Source organism: Crinia signifera, chromosome 6, assembly GCF_055691185.1.
Source record: "Crinia signifera chromosome 6, ASM5569118v1, whole genome shotgun sequence".
Taxonomy (NCBI): Eukaryota; Metazoa; Chordata; class Amphibia; order Anura; family Myobatrachidae; genus Crinia; species Crinia signifera.
In genome coordinates this window covers 25668474-25691998 of record NC_139222.1, presented here as the reverse complement: position 1 = coordinate 25691998, position 23525 = coordinate 25668474, and the positions used below count along the sequence as shown (strand labels likewise).

Sequence of the window (23525 nt, the reverse complement as noted above, 5' to 3'; positions counted from 1 at the left end):
TAAGTCGGTGTATCTGTGTAAGAGATGATGTGCCGTATTACTGCGTACCATCTGTAAGTCAGTGTATCTGTGTAAGAGATGATGTGCCGTATTACTGCGTACCATCTGTAAGTCGGTGTATCTGTGTAAGAGATGATGTGTCGTATTACTGTGTACTATCTGTAAGTCAGTGTATCTGTGTAAGAGATGATGTGCCGTATTACTGCGTACCAACTGTATGTCAGTGTATCTGTGTAAGAGATGATGTGCCGTATTACTGCGTACCATCTGTAAATAAGTGTATCTGTGTAAGAGATGATCTGCCGTATTACTGCGTACTATCTGTAAGTCGGTGTATTTGTGTAAGAGATGATGTGCCGTATTACTGCGTACCATCTGTAAGTCAGTGTATCTGTGTAAGAGATGATGTGCCATATTAGTCCCATATTACTGCGTACTATCTGTAAGTCAGTGTATCTATGTAAGAGATGATGTGCCGTATTACTGCGTACCATCTGTAAGTCAGTGTATCTGTGTAAGAGATGATGTGCCGTATTACTGCGTACCATCTGTAAGTCAGTGTATCTGTGTAAGAGATGTTGTGCCGTATTACTGCGTACCATCTGTAAGTCGGTGTATCTGTGTAAGAGATTATGTGCCGTATTACGGCGTACCATCTGTAAATCAGTGTATCTGTGTAAGAGATGATCTGCCGTATTACTGCGTACTATCTGTAAGTCGGTGTATCTGTGTAAGAGATGATGTGCCGTATTACTGCGTACCATCTGTAAGTCAGTGTATCTGTGTAAGAGATGATGTGCCATATTAGTCCCATATTACTGCGTACTATCTGTAAGTCAGTGTATCTGTGTAAGAGATGATGTGCCGTATTACTGTGTACTATCTGTAAGTCAGTGTATCTGTGTAAGAGATGATCTGCCGTATTACTGCGTACCATCTGTAAGTCGGTGTATCTGTGTAAGAGATGATGCGCCGTATTACTGCGTACCATCTGTAAGTCGGTGTATCTGTGTAAGAGATGATGTGCCGTATTACTGCGTACCATCTGTAAGTCAGTGTATCTGTGTAACAGATGATGTGCCGTATTACTGCGTACCATCTGTAAGTCAGTGTATCTGTGTAAGAGATGATGTGCCGTATTACTGCGTACCATCAGTAAGTCAGTGTATCTGTGTAAGAGATGATGTGCCGTATTACTGCGTAACATCTGTAAGTCAGTGTATCTGTGTAAGAGATGATGTGCCGTATTACTGCGTACCATCTGTAAGTCAGTGTATCTGTGTAAGAGATGATGTGCCGTATTACTGCGTACTATCTGTAAGTCGGTGTATCTGTGTAAGAGATGATGTGCCGTATTAGTCCCATATTACTGCGTACTATCTGTAAGTCGGTGTATCTGTGTAAGAGATGATGTGCCGTATTACTGCGTACCATCTGTAAGTCAGTGTATCTGTGTAAGAGATGATGTGCCGTATTACTGTGTACCATCTGTAAGTCAGTGTATCTGTGTAAGAGATGATGTGCCGTATTACTGTGTACCATCTGTAAGTCAGTGTATCTGTGTAAGAGATGATCTGCCGTATTACTGCGTACCATCTGTAAGTCGGTGTATCTGTGTAAGAGATGATGAGCCGTATTACTGCATACCATCTGTAAGTCGGTGTATCTGTGTAAGAGATGATGTGCCGTATTACTGCGTACTATCTGTAAGTCGGTTTATCTGTGTAAGAGATGATGTGCCGTATTACTGCGCACTATCTGTAAGTCGGTGTATCTGTGTAAGAGATGATGTGCCGTATTACTGCGTACCATCTGTAAGTCGGTGTATCTGTGTAAGAGATGATGTGCCGTATTACTGCGTACCATCTGTAAGTCGGTGTATCTGTGTAAGAGATGATGTGCCGTATTACTGCGTACCATCTGTAAGTCGGTGTATCTGTGTAAGAGATGATGTGCCGTATTACTGCGTACTATCTGTAAGTCAGTGTATCTGTGTAAGAGATGATGTGCCGTATTACTGCGTACCATCTGTAAGTCAGTGTATCTGTGTAAGAGATGATGTGCCGTATTACTGCGTACCATCTGTAAGTCAGTGTATCTGTGTAAGAGATGATGTGCCGTATTACTGCGTACCATCTGTAAGTCAGTGTATCTGTGTAAGAGATGATGTGCCGTATTACTGCGTACTATCTGTAAGTCAGTGTATCTGTGTAAGAGATGATGTGCCGTATTACTGCGTACCATCTGTAAGTCAGTGTATCTGTGTAAGAGATGATGTGCCGTATTACTGCGTACCATCTGTAAGTCAGTGTATCTGTGTAAGAGATGATGTGCCGTATTACTGCGTACTATCTGTTAGTCAGTGTATCTGTGTAAGAGATGATGTGCTGTATTACTGTGTACTATCTGTAAGTCAGTGTATCTGTGTAAGAGATGATGTGCCGTATTACTGTGGGTACTTGTGGAGTATCACGGCTCCCATCGTATGCCATATGTAGTGGCATACGATGCGATGCGATTTTCACTGATTTTTGAGCATTTTTGGTCAAAAATCGTATGCGATCGCATCGGATGCCATACGATGCGATGGCATACGTTTTTAATCTTAAATGCATCCAAATGCATTTAAATTATTATGAAACATGTTAATTGGCCCCCAAATGTCATTTTTCACTGTGTACCACCCCCAATATCAACGCCAACCCGAAGCGTGGCGAGGGGCGGCGGTACGCGTCCTACGACCTTTTCATACCCCCACTATCCACGTCGGCGTGGAGTTGAGAATAGAAAGTGTGGCGAGCGCAGCGAGCCCGAAGCGTGGCGAGCGCAGCCGGATACCTGTGAAGCCCGCGAGGGGACGCGTATAGCTGTGAAGGTATCCGCGTCCCCTCACTGCGCTCGCCACGCTTCGGGCTCGGTGGCTCGCCACACTTTCTATTCTCAACTCCATGCCGACGTGGATAGTGGGGGTATGAAAAGGTCGTAGGACGCGTACCGCTGCGCTCGCCACGCTTCGGGTTGACGTTGATAGTGGGGGTGGTACACTATGAAAAATGGCATTTGGGGGCATTTCACAAGTTCACTACACATTTCAATGCATTTTGATGCATTTCAGTGCAAAATCAGGTGCGATCGCATCGCATGCGATTTGATCGTATGCGATGCGATTTTTTAGCATACGATCAGCATATTTGTTCCTGAATCGCTGGTCGCAATCACACCTTACACACGATCAAGGTCGTGGGAGCCGTGATACTCCACAAGTACCTTACTGTGTACTCTCTGTAAGTCAGTGTATCTGTGTAAGAGATGATGTGCCGTATTACTGTGTACCATCTGTAAGTCAGTGTATCTATGTAAAGGCCCCCATACATTATGCCGACTTGTCCTAAGGACAAGTCGCCCCCGATTTCCCCCTGAGCTCCCCAGGGGAGCTTGATCAGATTTGGCACTTGATGTGCCATTATTACATGTGATAAATCGGATGCGATTTATCACATGCAAAAAAAAAACCTGGGGAAGCGACAGCAGAGGAGGGTCCAGGAGAGTTGTACAGGCAGGCGGGGATCGGAGAGCAGGGTCCGGTCCGAGGGATTGGCAGCGACAGGCTGAGAGAGGGGTCCGGTCCGGGGGAGCTTCAGGGGGGGACCACAGACGCAAATCAGAGACCGGGGGCGAGGGGGGAGAATAGGAAGAAATCCTATTTAAAAGACTGGGCGGCCGCTGATTGGCTGAGAGCTCAGCCAATCAGCGGCCGCCCAGTCTTTTGAATAGGATTTCTTCCTATTCTCCCGCCGCGCCCCCGGTCTCTGCTCTGCATCTGCGGTCCCCGTCTGCCGTTACATCTCCTGCCGCTCCCAGCCTGCTCCTGCCGCTCCCCCGGACTGGTCCCCGAGAGGGGGGTGGGGGGTCAGGCTAGCGCCCACGGCCACACAAGGTACCCATAGATATATCGGATCTGAAACATCGTGGGGACCCACGATGTGCCCAAGATGGGTCAGATTCCGATATATCTTATGTTTAGCAGGTCCGACACCCTGATCCGATTCGATGCGCGCGGGAACGCGCATCAGATCAGATGTCACAAACTTCTGATTTTGGGCCGATTTCACCAGATTTATCTGCCCAAAGAGCCGAAATCGGGTGAAATCGGCTCAAAATCACATAGTGTATGGGGGCCTTTAGAGATGATGTGCCGTGTTACTGCGTACCATCTGTAAGTCAGTGCATCTGTGTAAGAGATGATGTGCCGTATTACTGCGTACCATCTGTAAGTCAGTGTATCTGTGTAAGAGATGATGTGCAGTATTACTGCGTACCATCTGTAAGTCAGTGCATCTGTGTAAGAGATGATGTGCAGTATTACTGCGTACCATCTGTAAGTCGGTGTATCTGTGTAAGAGATGATGTGCCGTGTTACTGCGTACCATCTGTAAGTCAGTGCATCTGTGTAAGAGATGATGTGCAGTATTACTGCGTACCATCTGTAAGTCAGTGTATCTGTGTAAGAGATGATGTGCCGTATTACTGCGTACCATCTGCAAGTCAGTGTATCTGTGTAAGAGATGATGTGCCGTATTACTGTGTACTATCTGTAAGTCGGTGTATCTGTGTAAGAGATGATGTGCCGTATTACTGCGTACCATCTGCAAGTCAGTGTATCTGTGTAAGAGAGGATCTGCCATATTACTGCGTACCATCTGTAAGTCAGTGTATCTGTGTAAGAGATGATGTGCCGTATTACTGTGTACTATCTGTAAGTCAGTGTATCTGTGTAAGAGATGATGTGCCGTATTACTGTGTACCATCTGTAAGTCAGTGTATCTGTGTAAGAGATGATGTGCCGTATTACTGTGTACCATCTGTAAGTCAGTGTATCTGTGTAAGAGATGATGTGCCGTATTACTGTGTACCATCTGTAAGTCAGTGTATCTGTGTAAGAGATGATGTGCCGTATTACTGCGTACCATCTGTAAGTCGGTGTATCTGTGTAAGAGATGATGTGCCGTATTACTGTGTACCATCTGTAAGTCAGTGTATCTGTGTAAGAGATGATGTGCCGTATTACTGTGTACCATCTGTAAGTCAGTGTATCTGTGTAAAGGCCCCCATACATAGAGCCGACTTGTCCTTAGGACAAGTCGGACCCAATTCTCCTCCGAGCCGCCCGGCAGCTCCCCGGGAGGCTCACATACGATTTAGGACTAGATGTGCCATTTTTTACATGTGATAAATCGCATGCGATTTATCACATGTAAAAAAAATAACAGGGAGCTGCAGGGCGGTGAGGAGCAGTGGGGGCGGGTAGCGGCGGCTCTGAAATGAGTGGCCGGCTGGGGAGGTAGCAGTGGGGCAGCAGCATTATCAGATCAGTCGGGGGGCGGTGACCAGCAGTCTCCACTGTCCAGCGCCGTAGCGGGCAGGCAGCGGCGGCTATTACATCTTTAAAATAATGTGTCAAATGACTCTCCGGCTTTTGATTGGCTGAGATTGGCTGAAAGTGCTCTCAGCCAATCAAAAGCCGGATAGTCATTTGACATGTTATTTTAAAGTTGTAATTGCTGCGGCTGCTGCCCGCCCGCTACGGCGCTGGACACAGCGGACACTAATGATCATTCTGGCCACCACCGCCCGCCCCACCGATTGCAATGGATCTTATGTCCCACCGGTCCGACCCCTGGGGTCGGGTCCGATACGCACGGGACCGCGCATCGGACCCGACACCATGTCATGAAGAAACTATTTGGTCCGACTTAACGAGCCGATTGATCGCAATCGGCCGAAATCGGACCAAATCGGCTAGATGTATGCCCACCTTTAGAGATGATGTGCCGTATTACTGCGTACTATCTGTAAGTCGGTGTATCTGTGTAAGAGATGATGTGCCGTATTACTGCGTACTATCTGTAAGTCGGTGTATCTGTGTAAGAGATGATGTGCCGTATTACTGCGTACCATCTGTAAGTCGGTGTATCTGTGTAAGAGATGATGTGCCGTATTACTGTGTACTATCTGTAAGTCTGTGTATCTGTGTAAGAGATGATGTGCCGTATAACTGTGTACTATCTGTAAATCAGTGTACTATATACTTATTATGCTGCTGTTATATTCTATGTGAACGATATTACCCTCTGCACATAAGGGTTCATTCAGACCTGATCGCACAACCACCAATTTGCATTCAGCTGAATATCGATGAACTGAGCATGAGTACGTTCGCAAGGCGATTGACAGGAAGTAGACATTGAGGTTTGAAACTAAGGGAGTGCTATGAAAAACACATGGGTGCCTGGAAATAAGCTAGGTGTACCTGAGCGTGTTAGGGGAGGGTGTGTGACGTCAGCACCAGGCCGGATACGCCTGTATTAGGGGAGGGTGTGTGACGTCAGCACCAGGCCGGATACGCCTGTATTAGGGGAGGGTGTGTGACGTCAGCACCAGGCCGGATACGCCTGTATTAGGGGAGGGTGTGTGACGTCAGCACCAGGCCAGATACACCTGTATTAGGGGAGGGTGTGTGATGTGAGCACCAGGCCGGATACGCCTGTATTAGGGGAGGGTGTGTGACGTCAGCACCAGGCCGGATACGCCTGTATTAGGGGAGGGTGTGTGATGTCAGCAGCAGGCCGGATATGCCTGTATTAGGGGAGGGTGGGTGATATAAGCACTGGGCTGGATATGACTGGACCAGTGTAACAATAATCCGATGGTGAACGGCTTACGACGGGATTTGGACATATTTGCACACCTGCGCATAGCTTCACACACCGCACACATTTATGCACAAGGCGGGATATCACTCTAGCGGGCCGGAGTCTTACCTGAACTGTGGCCGCTGCAAATTCACAACCCTGCGATCAGATCTGAATCAGCCCCATAGTAACAATTTGCTGCAATATATAGTAATTAGGCTTCTCATATATTAGATACAATATACATATAAATGACATTGTCTCCCATTATACTGAATTGGCATTCCTTATCAGCAGACCAGACTGTCATTCCACTGTCATTCCTTTTAGTATGTCCCGTACTACTTAGTATCCCCAAGTGTTACACAGACTGAGGATAATGGTATGACAGTAGCACCTGCCTATCTCAGGATTACTGATAGTAAATATCACACAATGTGCCTTATGTGGAATTGCTGCACACAAATACATGTACGGCGGTGTCACATATACAGAGGGGGATTTCCCTGTACACGGCTGCAGCTTGTTCAGCCCACGGACTCCTAGCAATCAGGATCTCTCTATTACGGAGCACCACATACACTGTATACAGCCATATGTACACTACTGTGGGTATATCCCTCTTATATTCTCACACTGGTGTAGTACACATATCACCAATTATATACAAGGCTGATTATACACATATTTATCAGCACAATAGGCTAGTGATGATGCCCATCTACACCATAATACCTGCTATATAAAAGGAATAATACTGTGCCACAGGGGCCACACACTGCTGGTAACAAGCCTATGGCAGAGGGTGGGACAGGGCCCCAGTCACTGTATCGGTATATACAGCTATTATATCCCCCCTCAGCCACAGCCCCACAGCACACGTGTAAGGCCGGAAGGCGCCGTCTCCCCAGCAGCAGCTCCCGGGGGTCACCCGCTACCCATACCCTCTCACCCCTGTTTATGGGGACACTCACCCGAGGACTGCTCTCTCCCAGACACAACAGCAGGTTACACACGCCGCACTTCCGGATTGTGCGTACCACTGTACTTCCGGATTGTGCGTTCCACCGTACTCCGCCCTCGCTCTGAGTTCCAGGGTCCAGGAATGTTTCAATTGTCCATAACAAGACAAGTTGCGGGTTGCGGAGGAGGCAGCAGGGAGGACCCAGTGTTGAGTCCGGCAGCAGCGGCAGGTAATTGCATCTAGTATTATTGTTACATTCTAATATAATGTTAAATAGGTGGCGCAGACTGTGGTGCTCCGTGATGATAATGCAGGTGGAGCAGACTGGTGTATTATATATGGATATCAGACACAGTTCCCAACTCCTGGGCTCCACAGTAATGTATGGTCATTTTTGGTAACGTATGGTAATGTAGGGTTGCAGTCGTGCACTTGTGTTAATAAGGATGTGTATCATGGGGCCAACAGTGTCTAATCTGGCCCAGAAAGGTCAACACAAGCAAAGGATCAACATGTAAAAAGTTGACACATTAAAAGGCGGAATGAGTTTTTCATGATTTTTTGTGTGAATGTTGACACTTGCGCACGTGACACCCCCTTAGTGTAACACTTCCCTCCCCATCCTTCTGGTCATGTGACTCCGCTACTGGATCACTCAGCACTTTACTGTTTACAAACTCAGTCCATATGATGTCTAAAAACCTAATATATATCGTAGCTATTTGAAAGGTGATGAAACTGGGGCGACCACACCAACAAATGCTCAGTGATGTGGAGTGCACTGTGTGAGAGGGCCTCAGATGAGGCAGTGACTGTCTAGTGTGCACCATGTTTCTGTTATTGCCAGAGGGGTGAGGTTGTTTAAAAGAAAGAAAACATAGATGAGGCCAGTTTGTCTGCATTCCATCCTGCACAATGAAAGGATCTGTAACACTATCTTTAACGCTATTAGAGAAGGGTGATGTGTGTTATGTTTTCTGGATTCCTGTAGTATTCTGAATTAGTTTTTCATTGAAGGGGGGGGGGGAACAACTTAGAGGTAAATCAACTAATAGATGCCAAAGACGCAATTAATTTAAATAAAAAATAATGTGATTGTAAGATATCTGTGATTTTATATATTTTATCAATTAGGGAGAAGATCTGTGTGATATTATGGGGGAAGATACAGAGGGGGAAGAGATGGATATGAGGGGTGACCAGCAGTGTAAGGAGGAAGAAATCCCTACAGATACCAGCACAGGTGAGGAATAATCACTTATTACAGAGAGTCACATATTCTCCTTGTTCTGTCATTACAGCAGCCTCTTATCCCGCACCCTCCTCTGTCACTACAGCAGCCTCTTATCCTGCACCCTCCTCTGTCACTACAGCAGCCTCTTATCCTGCACCCTCCTCTGTCACTACAGCAGCCTCTTATCCCGCACCCTCCTCTGTCACTACAGCGGCCTCTTATCCCGCACCCTCCTCTGTCACTACAGCGGCCTCTTATCCCGCACCCTCCTCTGTCACTACAGCAGCCTCTTATCCTGCACCCTCCTCTGTCAATACAGTAGCCTCTTATCCCGCACCCTCCTCTGTCACTACAGCGGCCTCTTATCCTGCACCCTCCTCTGTCCCTACAGCGGCCTCTTATCCTACACCCTCCTCTGTCACTACAGCGGCCTCTTATCCTACACCCTCCTCTGTCACTACAGCGGCCTCTTATCCTACACCCTCCTCTGTCAGTACAGCGGCCTCTTATCCCGCACCCCCCTCTGTCACTACAGCGGCCTCTTATCCCGCACCCTCCTCTGTCACTTCAGCGGCCTCTTATCCTACACCCTCCTCTGTCACTACAGCGGCCTCATATCCCGCACCCTCCTCTGTCACTACAGCGGCCTCTTATCCCGCACCCTCCTCTGTCACTACAGCAGCCTCTTATCCCGCACCTTCCTCTGTCACTACAGCGGCCTCTTATCCCGCACCCTCCTCAGTCACTACAGCGGCCTCTTATCCCGCACCCTCCTCTGTCACTACAGCGGCCCCTTATCCCGCACCCTCCTCTGTCACTACAGCAGCCTCTTATCCCGCACCCTCCTCTGTCACTACAACGGCCTCTTATCCTGCACCCTCCTCTGTCACTACAACGGCCTCTTATCCTGCACCCTCCTCTGTCACTACAGCGGCCTCTTATCCCGCACCCTCCTCAGTCACTACAGCGGCCTCTTATCCTGCACCCTCCTCTGTCACTACAGCGGCCTCTTATCCCGCACCCTCCTCTGTCACTACAACGGCCTCTTATCCTGCACCCTCCTCTGTCACTACAGCGGCCTCTTATCCCGCACCCTCCTCAGTCACTACAGCGGCCTCTTATCCTGCACCCTCCTCTGTCACTACAGCGGCCTCTTATCCCGCACCCTCCTCTGTCACTACAGCAGCCTCTTATCCTGCACCCTCCTCTGTCACTACAGCGGCCTCCTCTGTCACTACAGAAGACACTTATCCCACACCCTCCTTTGTCACTACAGCAGCCTCTTATCCCGCACCCTCCTCTGTCACTACAGCGGCCTCTTATCCCGCACCCTCCTCTGTCACTACAGCGGCCTCTTATCCCGCACCCTCCTCAGTCACTACAGCGGCCTCTTATCCTGCACCCTCCTCTGTCACTACAGCGGCCTCTTATCCTGCACCCTCCTCTGTCACTACAGAAGACACTTATCCCACACCCTCCTTTGTCACTACAGCAGCCTCTTATCCCGCACCCTCCTCTGTCACTACAGCGGCCTCTTATCCCGCACCCTCCTCTGTCACTACAGCGGCCTCTTATCCCGCACCCTCCTCAGTCACTACAGCGGCCTCTTATCCCGCACCCTCCTCTGTCACTACAGCGGCCTCTTATCCTACACCCTCCTCTGTCACTACAGCAGCCTCTTATCCCACACCCTCCTCAGTCACTACAGCGGCCTCTTATCCTGCACCCTCCTCTGTCACTACAGCGGCCTCTTATCCTGCACCCTCCTCTGTCACTACAGAATACCTGTCATGCCTGAGGTCTGGAGCTGACCTGGTGAGGACTCAGGCATAGGGGCTGACGTGTGTGTATAAACCTGGGAGGACTAGACTTAGTGAGGGCTTCTGAGCATTGGCCGCCTGAAGGCATGACCAAAAATGAAGTCTTTAGGTATGAATAAAATAAGTCTTTTTTATTAAAGCACGCAATAGATATGACAACACACAGCGGCAGATGGTAATAAGACTTAATGCAGGAGTCGGGTGCACCCAATGAAAGCACACTGGTAAGTAGTAACAGTCCTCAATGGCACAGGGAGTCAGTATGAATGCTGATGATAATAGTATCAATGCTAAACTCTCACAGATGGTGCAGGGTTAGAACAGTGATGAAGTCCCAAGGATGCAGATAGAAGCCAGCATGAAGACTCATAAGGTGGCTAGATGTTACTGACCAGATGGTGCAATGATGGGTAACTGATGAGCAGGATCGGTGGTGAGACACTGATGGTTAGCAGGATTGATGGCAGAACATATATGGAGGCAGGATCGATGTTGGAACATCAATAATAGCAGGATCAATGGTGGACCACCGAGCCATCAGCCCCCATTATACTCCTGCTCTCCTCCTCACATCATGTCACTGTGTGTTACCAGCCCAGAGATCTGACCAGTCTCCTCCCCACACTCTCTGGTGTATCTCGTACATCAGGAGCCATCAGCACCTATTATACTCCTGCTCTCCTCCTCACATCATGTCACTGTGTGTTACCAGCCCAGAGATCTGACCAGTCTCCTCCCCGCACTCTCTGGTGTATCTCATACATCAGCAGCCATCAGCCCCTATTATACTCCTGCTCTCCCCCTCACATCATGTCACTGTGTGTTACCAGCCCAGAGATCTGACCAGTCTCCTCCCCACACACTCTGGTGTATATCATACATCAGGAGCCATTAGCCCCTATTATACTCCTGCTCTCCCCCTCACATCATGTCACTGTGTGTTACCAGCCCAGAGATCTGACCAGTCTCCTCCCCACACTCTCTGGTGTATCTCATACATCAGGAGCCATCAGCCCCTATTATATTCCTGCTCCCCCTCACATCATGTCACTGTGTGTTACCAGCCCAGAGATCTGACCAGTCTCCTCCCCACACTCTCTGGTGTATCTCATATATCAGGAGCCATCAGTCCCTATTATACTCCTGCTCTCCCCCTCACATCATGTCACTGTGTGTTAAGGCCCCCATACACTATGAGATTTATCTGACCTGTAAAATTGCATCTGATTTCCCTTGAACTTCCCTGGCAGCTTCCCTGGGGGCCTAAATACAATTTGACACTTGACGTGCCATTTTTAACATCCTATTTGCGTCAGATAAATCACATGTGATTAATCACGTGTGATTAATCACGTGATTTATCTGACACAAATTGGATGTGCCATGAGATTTATCTGATGGGATGGCCCTAGGGAGTGGCCTGAACAGTGCTATACCTTGCAGGTATTACTGTTCTGAGAAAAGGAGAATGGCGCTATATGTATATATAGCTGGGGGGGTCGTCATTCGTACAAAAAGACACCAGGCATGGTGCCGCAGCACGACACAAACAAGTCACTCTGGTATTTATATAAGAGAGGTTTGATTCTCTCTGCACCTTGAAAAAGGGTCCACTTGACTCCGAAACGTTGGCTTATACTCCATGCCTGGTGTCTTTTTGTACAGTGCCGCCACTACCCCCTCAAACTATACATAGTGACATAGTTCTGGAGGGAACTGTTTTTTTTTGTTACTAACATTTTGCTCCCTTTATCGGAGTGAAGCACCATGGATGGATGGATATATAGGGATATATATATAGCTAGCAGTGGATTAGTGACGGGACATGTACCAATTAATGCACAGACACAGTGGTCAGGGGGCAACGTATCGGTTTTAATAACCGTTTTCTAGCTTCCAGAAGTCCATGCAGCGATGGGAATCACAAAGGGACGGGTAGCTCTAATTGGGAGAGCTACCCTTTACGTTGCTCATTACATATGCAATGAGCATAGCGACGATCCCATCCCTGTTATCCTCATTGGCCTTGTGCCTCACTCTGGGCCTATTTCAGCTTGAGTTGTAGTTTTGCAAGTAATCGCAAAATGACAACTTCCAGCAGTAGCAGGCGGAGGGCTGCCCAGCACAGGGCAAGACCGTCCTGCACGCCGGGTCTCTTCTCAAGATGCGATCGCGATGCGATCAATGACCCTTAGGCTGCAATCACATTTTTATGAATGTGACCTCAGTTTAAGGCAGGGATGGGGAACCTTCAGTCCTCCAGCTGTTGCTAAACTACACATCCCAGCATGCCCTGCTACAGTTTAGCCATTGAACTATGCTAAAACTGTTGCAGGGCATGCTGGGATGTGTAGTTCAACAACAGCTGGAGTGCTAAAGGTTCCCCACCCCTGGTTTAAGGGGATGCGCATATGCGCTGCTACATGCGCACATTTGCAGATTACAGAAAATATGTATAGATTCCTAATACTGTACATAGAGCTTTAAAATTAAATTTCCAGGTTTCATTCCCCGTAATGCATACAAATGTTGGACACATGAAATATGTGTCCTTGCTGTGACACACGAGCTTCTTGCATACGTCCGGGCTCTGCTGCCAGTTTTGACATTCAGCAGGTGGGGGTCCGTGCTCTGCTGCCCGCACTCACATTCAGCAGGGAAGAGGGGGTCCGGGCTCTGCTCTGCTGGCCACGCTCACATTCAGCAGCACGGAACAGTTTTATCACTGCCGCCCTCTGCCCTCTGTAATCCTCTCCCTCCCGTCACGCCTGTGACGTGCTCCGGCTGCTGCTGATACACTGACCGGGGGTTGGAGGATGTCCGCGCACTTGAAGAAGGTACCCGGAGTTCTTCATATAGATATATCGGATCTGAAACATCGTGGGTGCTAAAAAGCACCCACGATGTGCCTGTGATGGGTCAGATCCCGATATATCTTATGTTCTGCAGGTCCGACCACCTGATCCAATCTGATGAGCACGGGAACGCGCATCAGATTGGATCAGATGTCACAAACATGCGATTTTGGACCGATTTCACCCGATTTATCGGCCCAAAGTGCCAAAATCGGGTAAAATCGGCCCAAAATCGCATAATGTATGGGGGCCTTTACCAGCCCAGAGATCTGACCAGTCTCCTCCCCACACTCTCTGGTGTATCTCATATATCAGGTGCCATCAGTCCCTATTATACTCCTGCTCTCCCCTCACATCATGAGCTGGATGCTTCCAAGTTGTCCCAGCCTGAGGGGAGATACTGGAAGTAAGGAGAAACACTTGGTAGGAGCGGCTGATAGGGGGAGGGTGCCAAAAAGCTTCCCTCCCCACTGAAGCAGAGACTTGGTATCTTCCTACACTCTGTTCTGGCGCCATTTCTCTCCACACTGTGCGGAGCTGGAGGAGGATTTTACACTACAGAACTGAGTGGAAAGTTTCTCCTGGGCAGCGCTTTCCCTGGTGACCGCTGAGGGTCCATTGCAGCAGCGCAGACAGAAGTACTTGGGTATATTATTCGGTACTTGTTTCCTAGCACGGCCACACCGATTTGCATTGGGGTGGTCACGTCGGAAAAATCGCGTCGACGCGATTTTTACATTGAATCAAATGTGAATAGGGTCCCTGGGACCCTATTTTACATTGCCTTCAATGTAAAATATTCCCCAGACCCCCAATTTGACCCCCTCAACGCCACCCCACGATTGACGTCAACCCGAAGCGTGGCGAGCGGCGGCGGTGCGCGTCCTCCGACCTTTTCATACCCCTACTATCCACGTCGGCGTGGAGTTGAGAATATAAAGTGTGGCCTTGAGAATATAAAGTGTGGCGAGAGCAGCCGGCCACCGAGCCCGAAGCGTGGCGAGCGCACGCGTATATCTTCACAGGTATACGCGTCCCCTCGCCACGCTTCGGGCTCGCCACACTTTATATTCTCAATTCCACGCCGACGTGGATAGTAGGGGTATGAAAAGATCGGAGGACGCGGGCTCGCTGCGCTCGCCATGCTTTGGGTTAGCGTCAATCGTGTGGTGACGACGGGGCCATATACAATGTGAAATGGGTCATATTGGCCCATTTCACATTGTTTCCTATGTGAGATGGACTTAATCAAGTCCATCTCATCTTGTGCCATTATAATGGCACAAGACCGACGCGATGCTCCCGATTTCAATGTTAAAAAATATTTTAACATTGAAGCCTATGGCAAAATCGCGGGCATCGCGTCGGTCGCGTCGGGGGCAATGTTAATTGCCGCGACTGACGCGATGCCCGCGATTTTGTCTTTGCCGGCAAAATGGACCTGATTTCAAAGGAAATCGGGTCCATCGCGGGCATCGTGTATCTTAACTTTAAGGTACACGATGTCCCCGATTGTGGCCGTGCTAGGAAACAAGTACCTATTATTCTGTACAAAAGCCTAATATTGTGCACTGTGTGTGTGTTATCATGACAGAAAGGTGTAGTGCTGCTGCTCTTGGGGAGGGAGCGTCTGCCATGTTAATTAACTGCAGGTTTTGTGGAATTAAATTAACTATTGAACAGATGGATCAGGGGGACTTGTGCCCTGCATGTCAGTCTGTGCCCAATGGGGCTCAAGCCCAGAGGTCTGAGCAGCCTGAACCTGCGTGGGTGGCTGCATTAGGGAGATCTATGAATGCCTTAGTACAGGCTTTAAATAGGCAGAGAGATGAGCTTGTTAAATCTCCTAGGCCTTTATCCTCCTCTCAACCGTCTGTCGGCTCTATTACCCCATCTCAGGGGGACTCTGCTCTACTGCAAGTAATGCAGGACACAGCACAGATTGTCCATAAAATGAATACTTTTATGGAGCAGCTTTCCAAGGCTCCTGAGGTAACTTCACCCAGGCACCCTTTATCCACACCTCCCCTTCTTAATTTAGAGTCCGAAGATGAAGGTGAATGTACTGAAGATATGTTTTGGGACCAGAGGGAAGAGTTTGAGTCTTCTGTCCCTGGTATTGAAGATTTAATATTGGCAGTTAAACAAACCTTAAACCTCTCAGATGGAGGATAAAGTGCCAGTTCAGGGTGTATTTTAGAAACAGTGCAGGGATGCAGTTACCTTCCCTTCGGATGAGGGCATGAAAGCACTACTTGGGGATGCATGGAAGACACCTCATAAAAGGCTTCTCATGCTTAAGAGATTTGCCAACATGTACCCCATGCCGGAGAAGCATGTGAAAGTGTGGGAAAAGGTCCCTCTGGTGGATGCAGCTGTTGCTAGGTTGTCTAAGACCACTGCTTTGCCTGTACAAGGGGGTCCTGCCTTCAAAGACCCCGTGGATAAAAAGATCGAAGGCTGTCTGAAAGCTGTGTTTGAAGGGGATGGCTTTACTTTACGTCCGGTCATTGCATCAGCTTGGGTATCCAAGGCCATGATGAAGTGGGCTGATGCTTGGCGTGCTCAGCTTCAGCCAGACACAGAAGCTTTTGCTTTGGCAGAAAAGCTAAAGTGTGCAGTGGAATATGTTAGTGAGGCTGGTGAAGAAAGCGCCAAGATGGAGTCAAAGGTGTCAGCCATTTCTGTGACAGTTAGGAGAGTTCTCTGGCTTAAGGCTTGGTAAGCTGATAGCGAGTCTAAAAAGTCTCTAGAGGCATTGGCTTTCAAAGGAGATTTCTTTTCGGGGCTCAACTGGATTCACTTATTAAACAAGCCACGGGGGGGGGGGGGGGGGTTAAGAGCACTTTCCTCCCCACCACATCTACGAAGCACTCAGTATCAAGGTTTGGGGCATTCAGGTCTTCCTTTCGAGGTGGTGTGTCCCGTAGAGGACAACCAGGCAGAGGAAAGTTTCCCTGTGGCAAAGGAAGGTTGCCCAGATCCCACTTTGGGGCCTTTGCAAAGAAACATTCTTCATAAAGTGAGGATAAGTCCTCAGCATGACAAGGCGGAGACTCCCTGTTCTGGGATCGGAGTGTGTGTGGGGGGGGGGTTGCCTCCTGCAGCATCGGGATGTGTGGTCTCTCTCCACCCCGGACCTTTGGGTTCACTCTATAATTTTGCTGGGTTACAGGATCAATCTCAGGGGAGTCCCTCCAAAGAGTTTTCTCCCAACACCCTTGCCACGAGAAGCTCGCTTGCGGAAAGCCCTCTTGGGGGTGGCAACGGAGTTGTGATCCCGGTACCTCAGGAGGAAAGAAAGATGGGATTTTATTCCATTCTTTTCTTAGTCCCCAAACCGGACGGTTCCTTCTGACCCATTCTAAACCTGAAGTCTTTAAACCTACATCTGTGGGTGGATCACTTCAGGATGGAATCTCTTCGGTCAGTGCTTTTAAGCATAGAACCTGGAGAATTTTTAGCCTCAGTGGACATCCAGGATGCTTATCTACACGTGCCGATATGCAGGGAACATCAATCTTTGCTGTGTTTTGCAATAGGAACAACTCATCTGCCGTTTCAGCCTGAAACTGCAGATGAGTTGTTCCTATTGCAAAACGCCTCTACCCTTCCGACTGGCCACAGCGCCGAGAGTTTTCACAAAGGTGATAGCTGTCATGGCAGCGGCTCTTAGGTTAAAAGGGATTGTGATTATTCCGTACTTGGATGACCTCTTGTTAAGGGCGGAAACGGCAGAGAAGTTGCAGGAACATCTGACGATTGCAACGCAGTTTCTTCGAGACCACGGGTGGATGTTAAATCTGCCAAAGTCTCATTTAACGCCCGCTCAGAAACTCCAGTTTTTGGGTGTGATTTTGGACACACATCAACATCGTGTTTTCCTTCCAGAGTCCAAGGCAGTGGACATTTGCTGGTTGGTGATGGCAATTCTCCAGTCGCCAAATCCCTCTATATGGCAGTTTGAAGCTGTTGGGCAAAATGGTGGCAACATTTGAGACCCTGCAGTATGCGGGGTTTCACTCAAGGCCTTTCCGATGGAACATTCTGTCCAGTTGGTCCGGGAACCCGAAATCAATGAAACAGGAAACACTGCTACTGTTTCAGGAGACAAGGGACTCGTTGATCTGGTGGACAGATTTGGAGTCTCTTCAATTGGGCCATTTCCTTCGTTTGTGGGATTGGTTGGTTGTCACAACAGACGCCAGTCTCAGGGGCTGGGGGGCAGTGGCCCTACACCTCAGATTGCAAGGTCTGTGGTCCAGATCGGAATCAAAACTGCTAATCAACATCCTGGAGCTCCGGGCAGTTTGGATGACACTTCTACAGGCGGAAGAACTTCTGAAGGGGTCGCCCATCTACATACAATTGGGCAATGCCATGGTTGTGGCTTACCTCAACCATCAGGGGGGTACTCGCAGCAAGATGGCCATGCAAGAAGTCTCTTGATTTTTCAGTGGGCAGAAGTGAACATTCCAGCTCTATCAGTGGTGTTCATTCCGGGGATCCGGAATGTGGAGGCGGACTTCCTCAGCAGAGCAGATTTTGAGGAAGGAGACTGGGCATTGCATCAGAAAGTTTTTCAGGACATAGTAGCACTTTGGGGGCTCCCAGAGGTGGACCTGATGGCGTCCAGACACAATTGTGAGGTTCCCAAGTTCTGCTCATGGACCAGGGATCCTATGGCATGGGCAGTGGATGCCATGACTGTTCCTTGGTGCTTCAGCCTCGCGGATATATTTCCTCCATTTCCCATGATTGCTCAAGTCCTCAAGAGAGTGAGGACACAGGGGGTGCAAATCATCTTGTTTGCTCTGGATTGGCCCAGGAGGTCTTGATATTCAGACATACTGAGGTTATCGACGGAATCATGGTGTCTTCCTCTTCGGCCAGATCTACTCAGGCAAGGACCCTTCCTACACCAGGACCTAGCTTGTCTCAATTTGACAGCCTGGCTTTTGAAACCTCCTTATTGAAGAATAAAGGTTTCTCAGATGCTGTTAGCCAAACCATGCTCAGGGCTCGGAAGCCTGTATCAGCAGCAAATTATCATAGGGTTTGGAAAATATATATCCGGTGATGTGAACGTCAGAAGGTACACACCTCTAGGTTTAAGGTTACTAGACCCTAGGAGTTTCTTCAGGATGGTTTTTCGGCAGGGATGAGCTTGCTGTTTTTAAAAATGCAGTTGTCCGCTTTGTCCATATTCTTTCAGAAAAGAGTGGCTCTGTTGAAGTACCTCCATATAGACAGCCGGTGGAACCTTGGGGCCTGTCTCTGGTGTTGTGGGTTCTACAAAAACCTCCATTTGAGCCTTTAAGTTTGGCTGATCTTAAATATCTTTCTTGGAAACTTACCTTTCTATTAGCTATAGCCTCGGCTAGGCGGGATTCGTAATTGGGGGCCTTGTCTTGCAAGTCCCCATTTCAGGTTTTTCATGACGATAGGGCTGTTCTGAGAAGAAAAAAAACGAAGAAATAGACAAAGCGCAGATTCACTGTTGCTTCCAAACATGCAGCTGCTAAATTAGGGGAACTCAGCCCCTATATGTAACGGTAATCAAAAAACCAAAGGAAAGCAGTGCTTTTGAAAGTAACTATTTATTTGAAAAATGAAGATTATAAAAATAATTGTGTGCAATTTATTAAAATAACAATTTTAAACAGTTTTAGGCAATAAATTCATAATACCGGCCGGTGTTAGTATAATTTTAAAACCACAACATATAATATAACATAGTATAGTAACGAGCCCTCTCACAGCTTGAAATAATATGTAATCAGATTAATAATGGTTAGTAATGAATTAGAATACAAAACATGGCATAATTTCAGAGTCTTGGATATATCTGTAGGCTTGGTGGGCAACAGAAATGGATGATATATTCCCTTTAATGAACTCTCTCACCGTTCTGGATGTTAGTTTTCCATATTTTTATATGGACACATATATATATATATATATATATATATATATATATATATATATATATATATATATATATATATATATATATATATATATATATATATATATTAATGATATCAACAGGTCTCCCAATAGTTCTTAAATGGCAATCATGTTCCTGATTTAGTTGTTTAGAAATCATGCAACATGAAAAGAAGGGGACAAAATAAGAGTTTTAAAATACTTGTGAGTGGAGCTCCACTTTTTAGAGGAGGATGTCCGTCACTGTGATCAGCGTCCATGGGTTCCCTCCCGGCCACTGGTGCTTTCCAGAGATGCAGCCTTTTCTGGTGTAGAACCATGGGCAGCAGGGTGTGTAACTGGCCGATGTTCGGAAATGATTGACGCGTTTCCCCGCCTCTCCTTACGAAGGGTCAGCGGCTTCCTCAGAATCTCAGTGAATATTTTTTCCCCTTTTTTTCATGCTGCATGATTCCTAAACAACTAAATCAGGAACATGATTGCCATTTAAGGGGTGTTGTATAGGGGTCCGACAGTCGGGATCCCGACAGTCATTATCCCGACGTCGGGATCCCAACTGGCCAGAACCAGACAGCATGGTGAGTGCAACTAAGCCCCTTCCCGGAAATATCCGTTTACCCACGCCATGTGATTCGGGGTTATAACAAACATACTCCTTATGTCCCCACAAAAGCATCTACACCTATGGGGACATTTACAAATCTTCCTTTTACTTTTGATCTACAAATTTGGACCTATATCGCTGCTTCTAACATCCGAAAACCGGAAGTAGAGAGCGTTCCCATAACAATGGATAACACACAATTGATATAACTGCTGTGATAACTGGATTTTCATGGTTTTAGAATAATGGTTCTTTGCGGACATTTTTTATTATCATTATAAATCTCTGTTAAGTGGATAATTCATACAGAATATGAGTATGAAACCAAAATTTGCATATGTAATGAATTGACTTCACTTCCTGTAAACGGTTGATTGGCTGTTCACCAGTTAAATATCGGCTTCCCACACTACTCCGGCACATCTTGATAAAGGTCCAATGACCGAAACGCGTTGATAATGCCAGAGGAGTGTGAGCAGCCATTTATTCTTGGATGTATGTATGGGACTTCTTTTTAAATTTTTATATATTTTTATTTTTTGTTGGACTTCAAATTGCTTTGAGGTTTTTCCCCAGTGGGACCCCTGTACTTTTTTTTATCTGTCTGGATTAAAAACTGAAACTTTTTAACCATTGGCAACAAAATAATTTTTCGGGGAAACCACGGGTAGAAACAACATTGAGAAACCGAAGAAACCATTAAGAGTTTTCACTCTATCACCACAAGGGTGAGTAAGGTATGCCCTTCATTCTGGCTTACTAGTTTTCCAGAAAAACAGAAATTCACCTTGGAAAGATCTACACATTGGGCTTATCTTTCTTTTCATGTACTACGAATGATCGAATTGTGGTATATGGTCCTATGACGCCACACCCGGTAAAAGAAACCCAGATACGTGGACTACCAAACACTCAAGTGTGAGTTAGGGTACGCCCTTTTCAACTTTTGCACCTTAAAGTTTATTCACTATTGAGGGTGAGTGAGGTGTGCCACATAATTTGGTAGACACCTCCCCCCCTATAATCAAGTTTTATTGTTTTACACATTATATATATTTTTTCCTTTTACATATTTGAGCACATACGACAGAGTGGAAAAAGGTTGTGGTACCTTAAAAGAGAACAAGAATAAAAAAGAAACCTTTATTGGTTTGAACATCACAAAAACATCGTGAGTAGGGGTACGCCCACATTATAAAGATACCTTTATATACTTATTTCACCTTGCGTTCTTGGTGAGGTACGCTGTTTAAAATCTTTTTCAGCACCTCACACACCAATAACACATCTCACATCACTGAATCTACACACGATATGTATTTCTTAGCTCATGAAGGATGGATTCGACCACATCCTAAAAATTTAGATCAGAAATCACAAAGATACCATTATAGGATTTGTATCAACTTGACGTGAGTTGGGTACGCTAGATCGATATTCTTCTCATAACTTAAAAGAGAACTTTGTTCAAAGAAAACACTCAACAGGTTCTAATGATTTTATTATTATTGTTTCCTCCACATGATTAAACTACCTTCACGTGAAACTGAGGATCACAATTGGACACTAACATCACCAGGAGAGACCACGTCACCATAAAGGACTATATCCACGTGTCGATTATAAGTATATATTGCGCCCTATTGTACGAAGTTCCACTTTTTTCTTTCTTTAGCTGGCCTTATGTAAAAAAGAGAAGTGGCCTGACCCAATGTATTTAATTACTCCTAGGTCCAGGACATTGGTGATCAGACCAGAATCCTGAGTTTTCTTGTTTGGACCAGAGTTGACAGATTGTGTTCTACAACCAGCACAGGAGGTAAATCCTTGAGGATATACAGATGGAACCGGCCTCTTGATTGCGGGTCGGAAGGGGACACACACGCACGAGACGCTCGTGCATCCCATTCTGACAGAGCTCCCTGTCGACCCCCCGCTGTCTCCCCCCCCCCCCCTAACCAGACCGATCTCCCTAAAGCAGAGACGGGCAGGGTCTCGCCGCCGAATGACTGGGACATGCATCTCAATCTAATCGAGTCCCTCTCAGCCAACTGGGACATTCTGGCGAGCACCAGCATTGAATGAGAAGTCCTCCATCTTTAGGACCAGCTTGTAGTTGAGGGATCCGGTTTATGTGAAAATAATATCTCATAGTGATGTTGAAACCCTTTTAAAGGCCAACTAATGCTCTTGGAAGAGAAGACATTTGGGCCAAAAGGCCCGGTAAAAGAAAACCCTTATACACAAGGACATTCATCTTTTGAAGCTAATGCTTAGAACTGAATTCTTGGAGCAGCTTTGAAACTCAAGAGAAATGCTATCCACTCATGCACAATGGTGTGATAACAGAAGCATTAATCGAATAGCTCTCAAAAAGAGGCCAAGGGGAGAAGATGTTCTAGACAAGTACAATGTAAGGTACCAGATGAGTAACCCTTGTGACCAAGTAGAACGCCCCGTGTGTGATGTGAAAGGAAGGTGGACGTGTGGATAAGTCTAAAACCCAACTGGAACGATTTTACAAATGAAATCAATTTATGAGACATAGGTGTGACCAACGTTAAGGGAAATTTATGTGCATTATATCTAATTATAAGTGAATAAAATATACATAAACATAAGAATTGTTTCTCGAAAAAAAGTTAAAAGTGAACGTATGCTAGTGCACTAGACTAATATAAAACAATAATGCATCATTCCTGGTATACAGAGGTTTACTGTCCGTTCCTATTTTACCCTTTGAGATTTTCCAAATAAATTAAGATGGTTATTAGTTACCGTCCACCATGGATAGTTGCACAGTCCCGCATTGATGTTTGCCTACTGGGCAGGTGGTTTTGCTGGTGCAGGAGGGGTCCAGTCCACCAATGGAGGATAGCTGGCGGTGTTAGGGCTTGTTGAACAAGACTCCTGTGCTGGGTGGATGAAGGGTAGAGGAACTAGGGCTAGTTCGGATCAGTCCAAAATTTTGAAGATGAAAAAAACAGGAATTTGGCAATGATCGAGAGACTCATCTGTATGCTGTTGATACTCAATTCTATTTTTCCTCCACGGAACTGTCACCATCAGTATTGCTTCATGTCTCTGAATGTCTATCTGACATTTCATCTTGCATGTCATCTCACTCAACATTTCCAAAACAGAATTATATTCCCACCAACCAAGAGTAGTTACCAACCTGATATCTCTATCACTGTTGAGAACACAACAATCAATCCTACTCCACAAGCTCGCTGCCTAGGGGGCCATCCTCGCCTCTGAACTGTCCTCCATTCCTCACAATCAATCTCTCTAAATCATGTTACATGCATCTAAAAAAAACATCCAAAATTAGTCCGTACCTTACACAAGACACTTCAAAAACTAATTCATGCACTCATTATATCACGCATTCATTATTGGGATAG

At 46.8% G+C, this 23525-nt stretch overlaps 1 protein-coding gene across 1 annotated transcript in view; it reads right to left on the bottom strand.

The window, feature by feature from the left end:
- LOC146009552 (uncharacterized) overlaps positions 1-23525 on the bottom strand; it is a 485071-nt gene that overhangs the window by 23969 nt on the left and 437577 nt on the right. The window contains exons 13-14 of the mRNA XM_083149997.1: positions 22897-23033; positions 7667-7895 (exon numbers count right to left, since the gene is read on the bottom strand). Coding sequence (XP_083006123.1) covers positions 7667-7895; positions 22897-23033 — 366 coding nt within the window. The remainder of the gene's footprint in view (positions 1-7666; positions 7896-22896; positions 23034-23525) is intronic.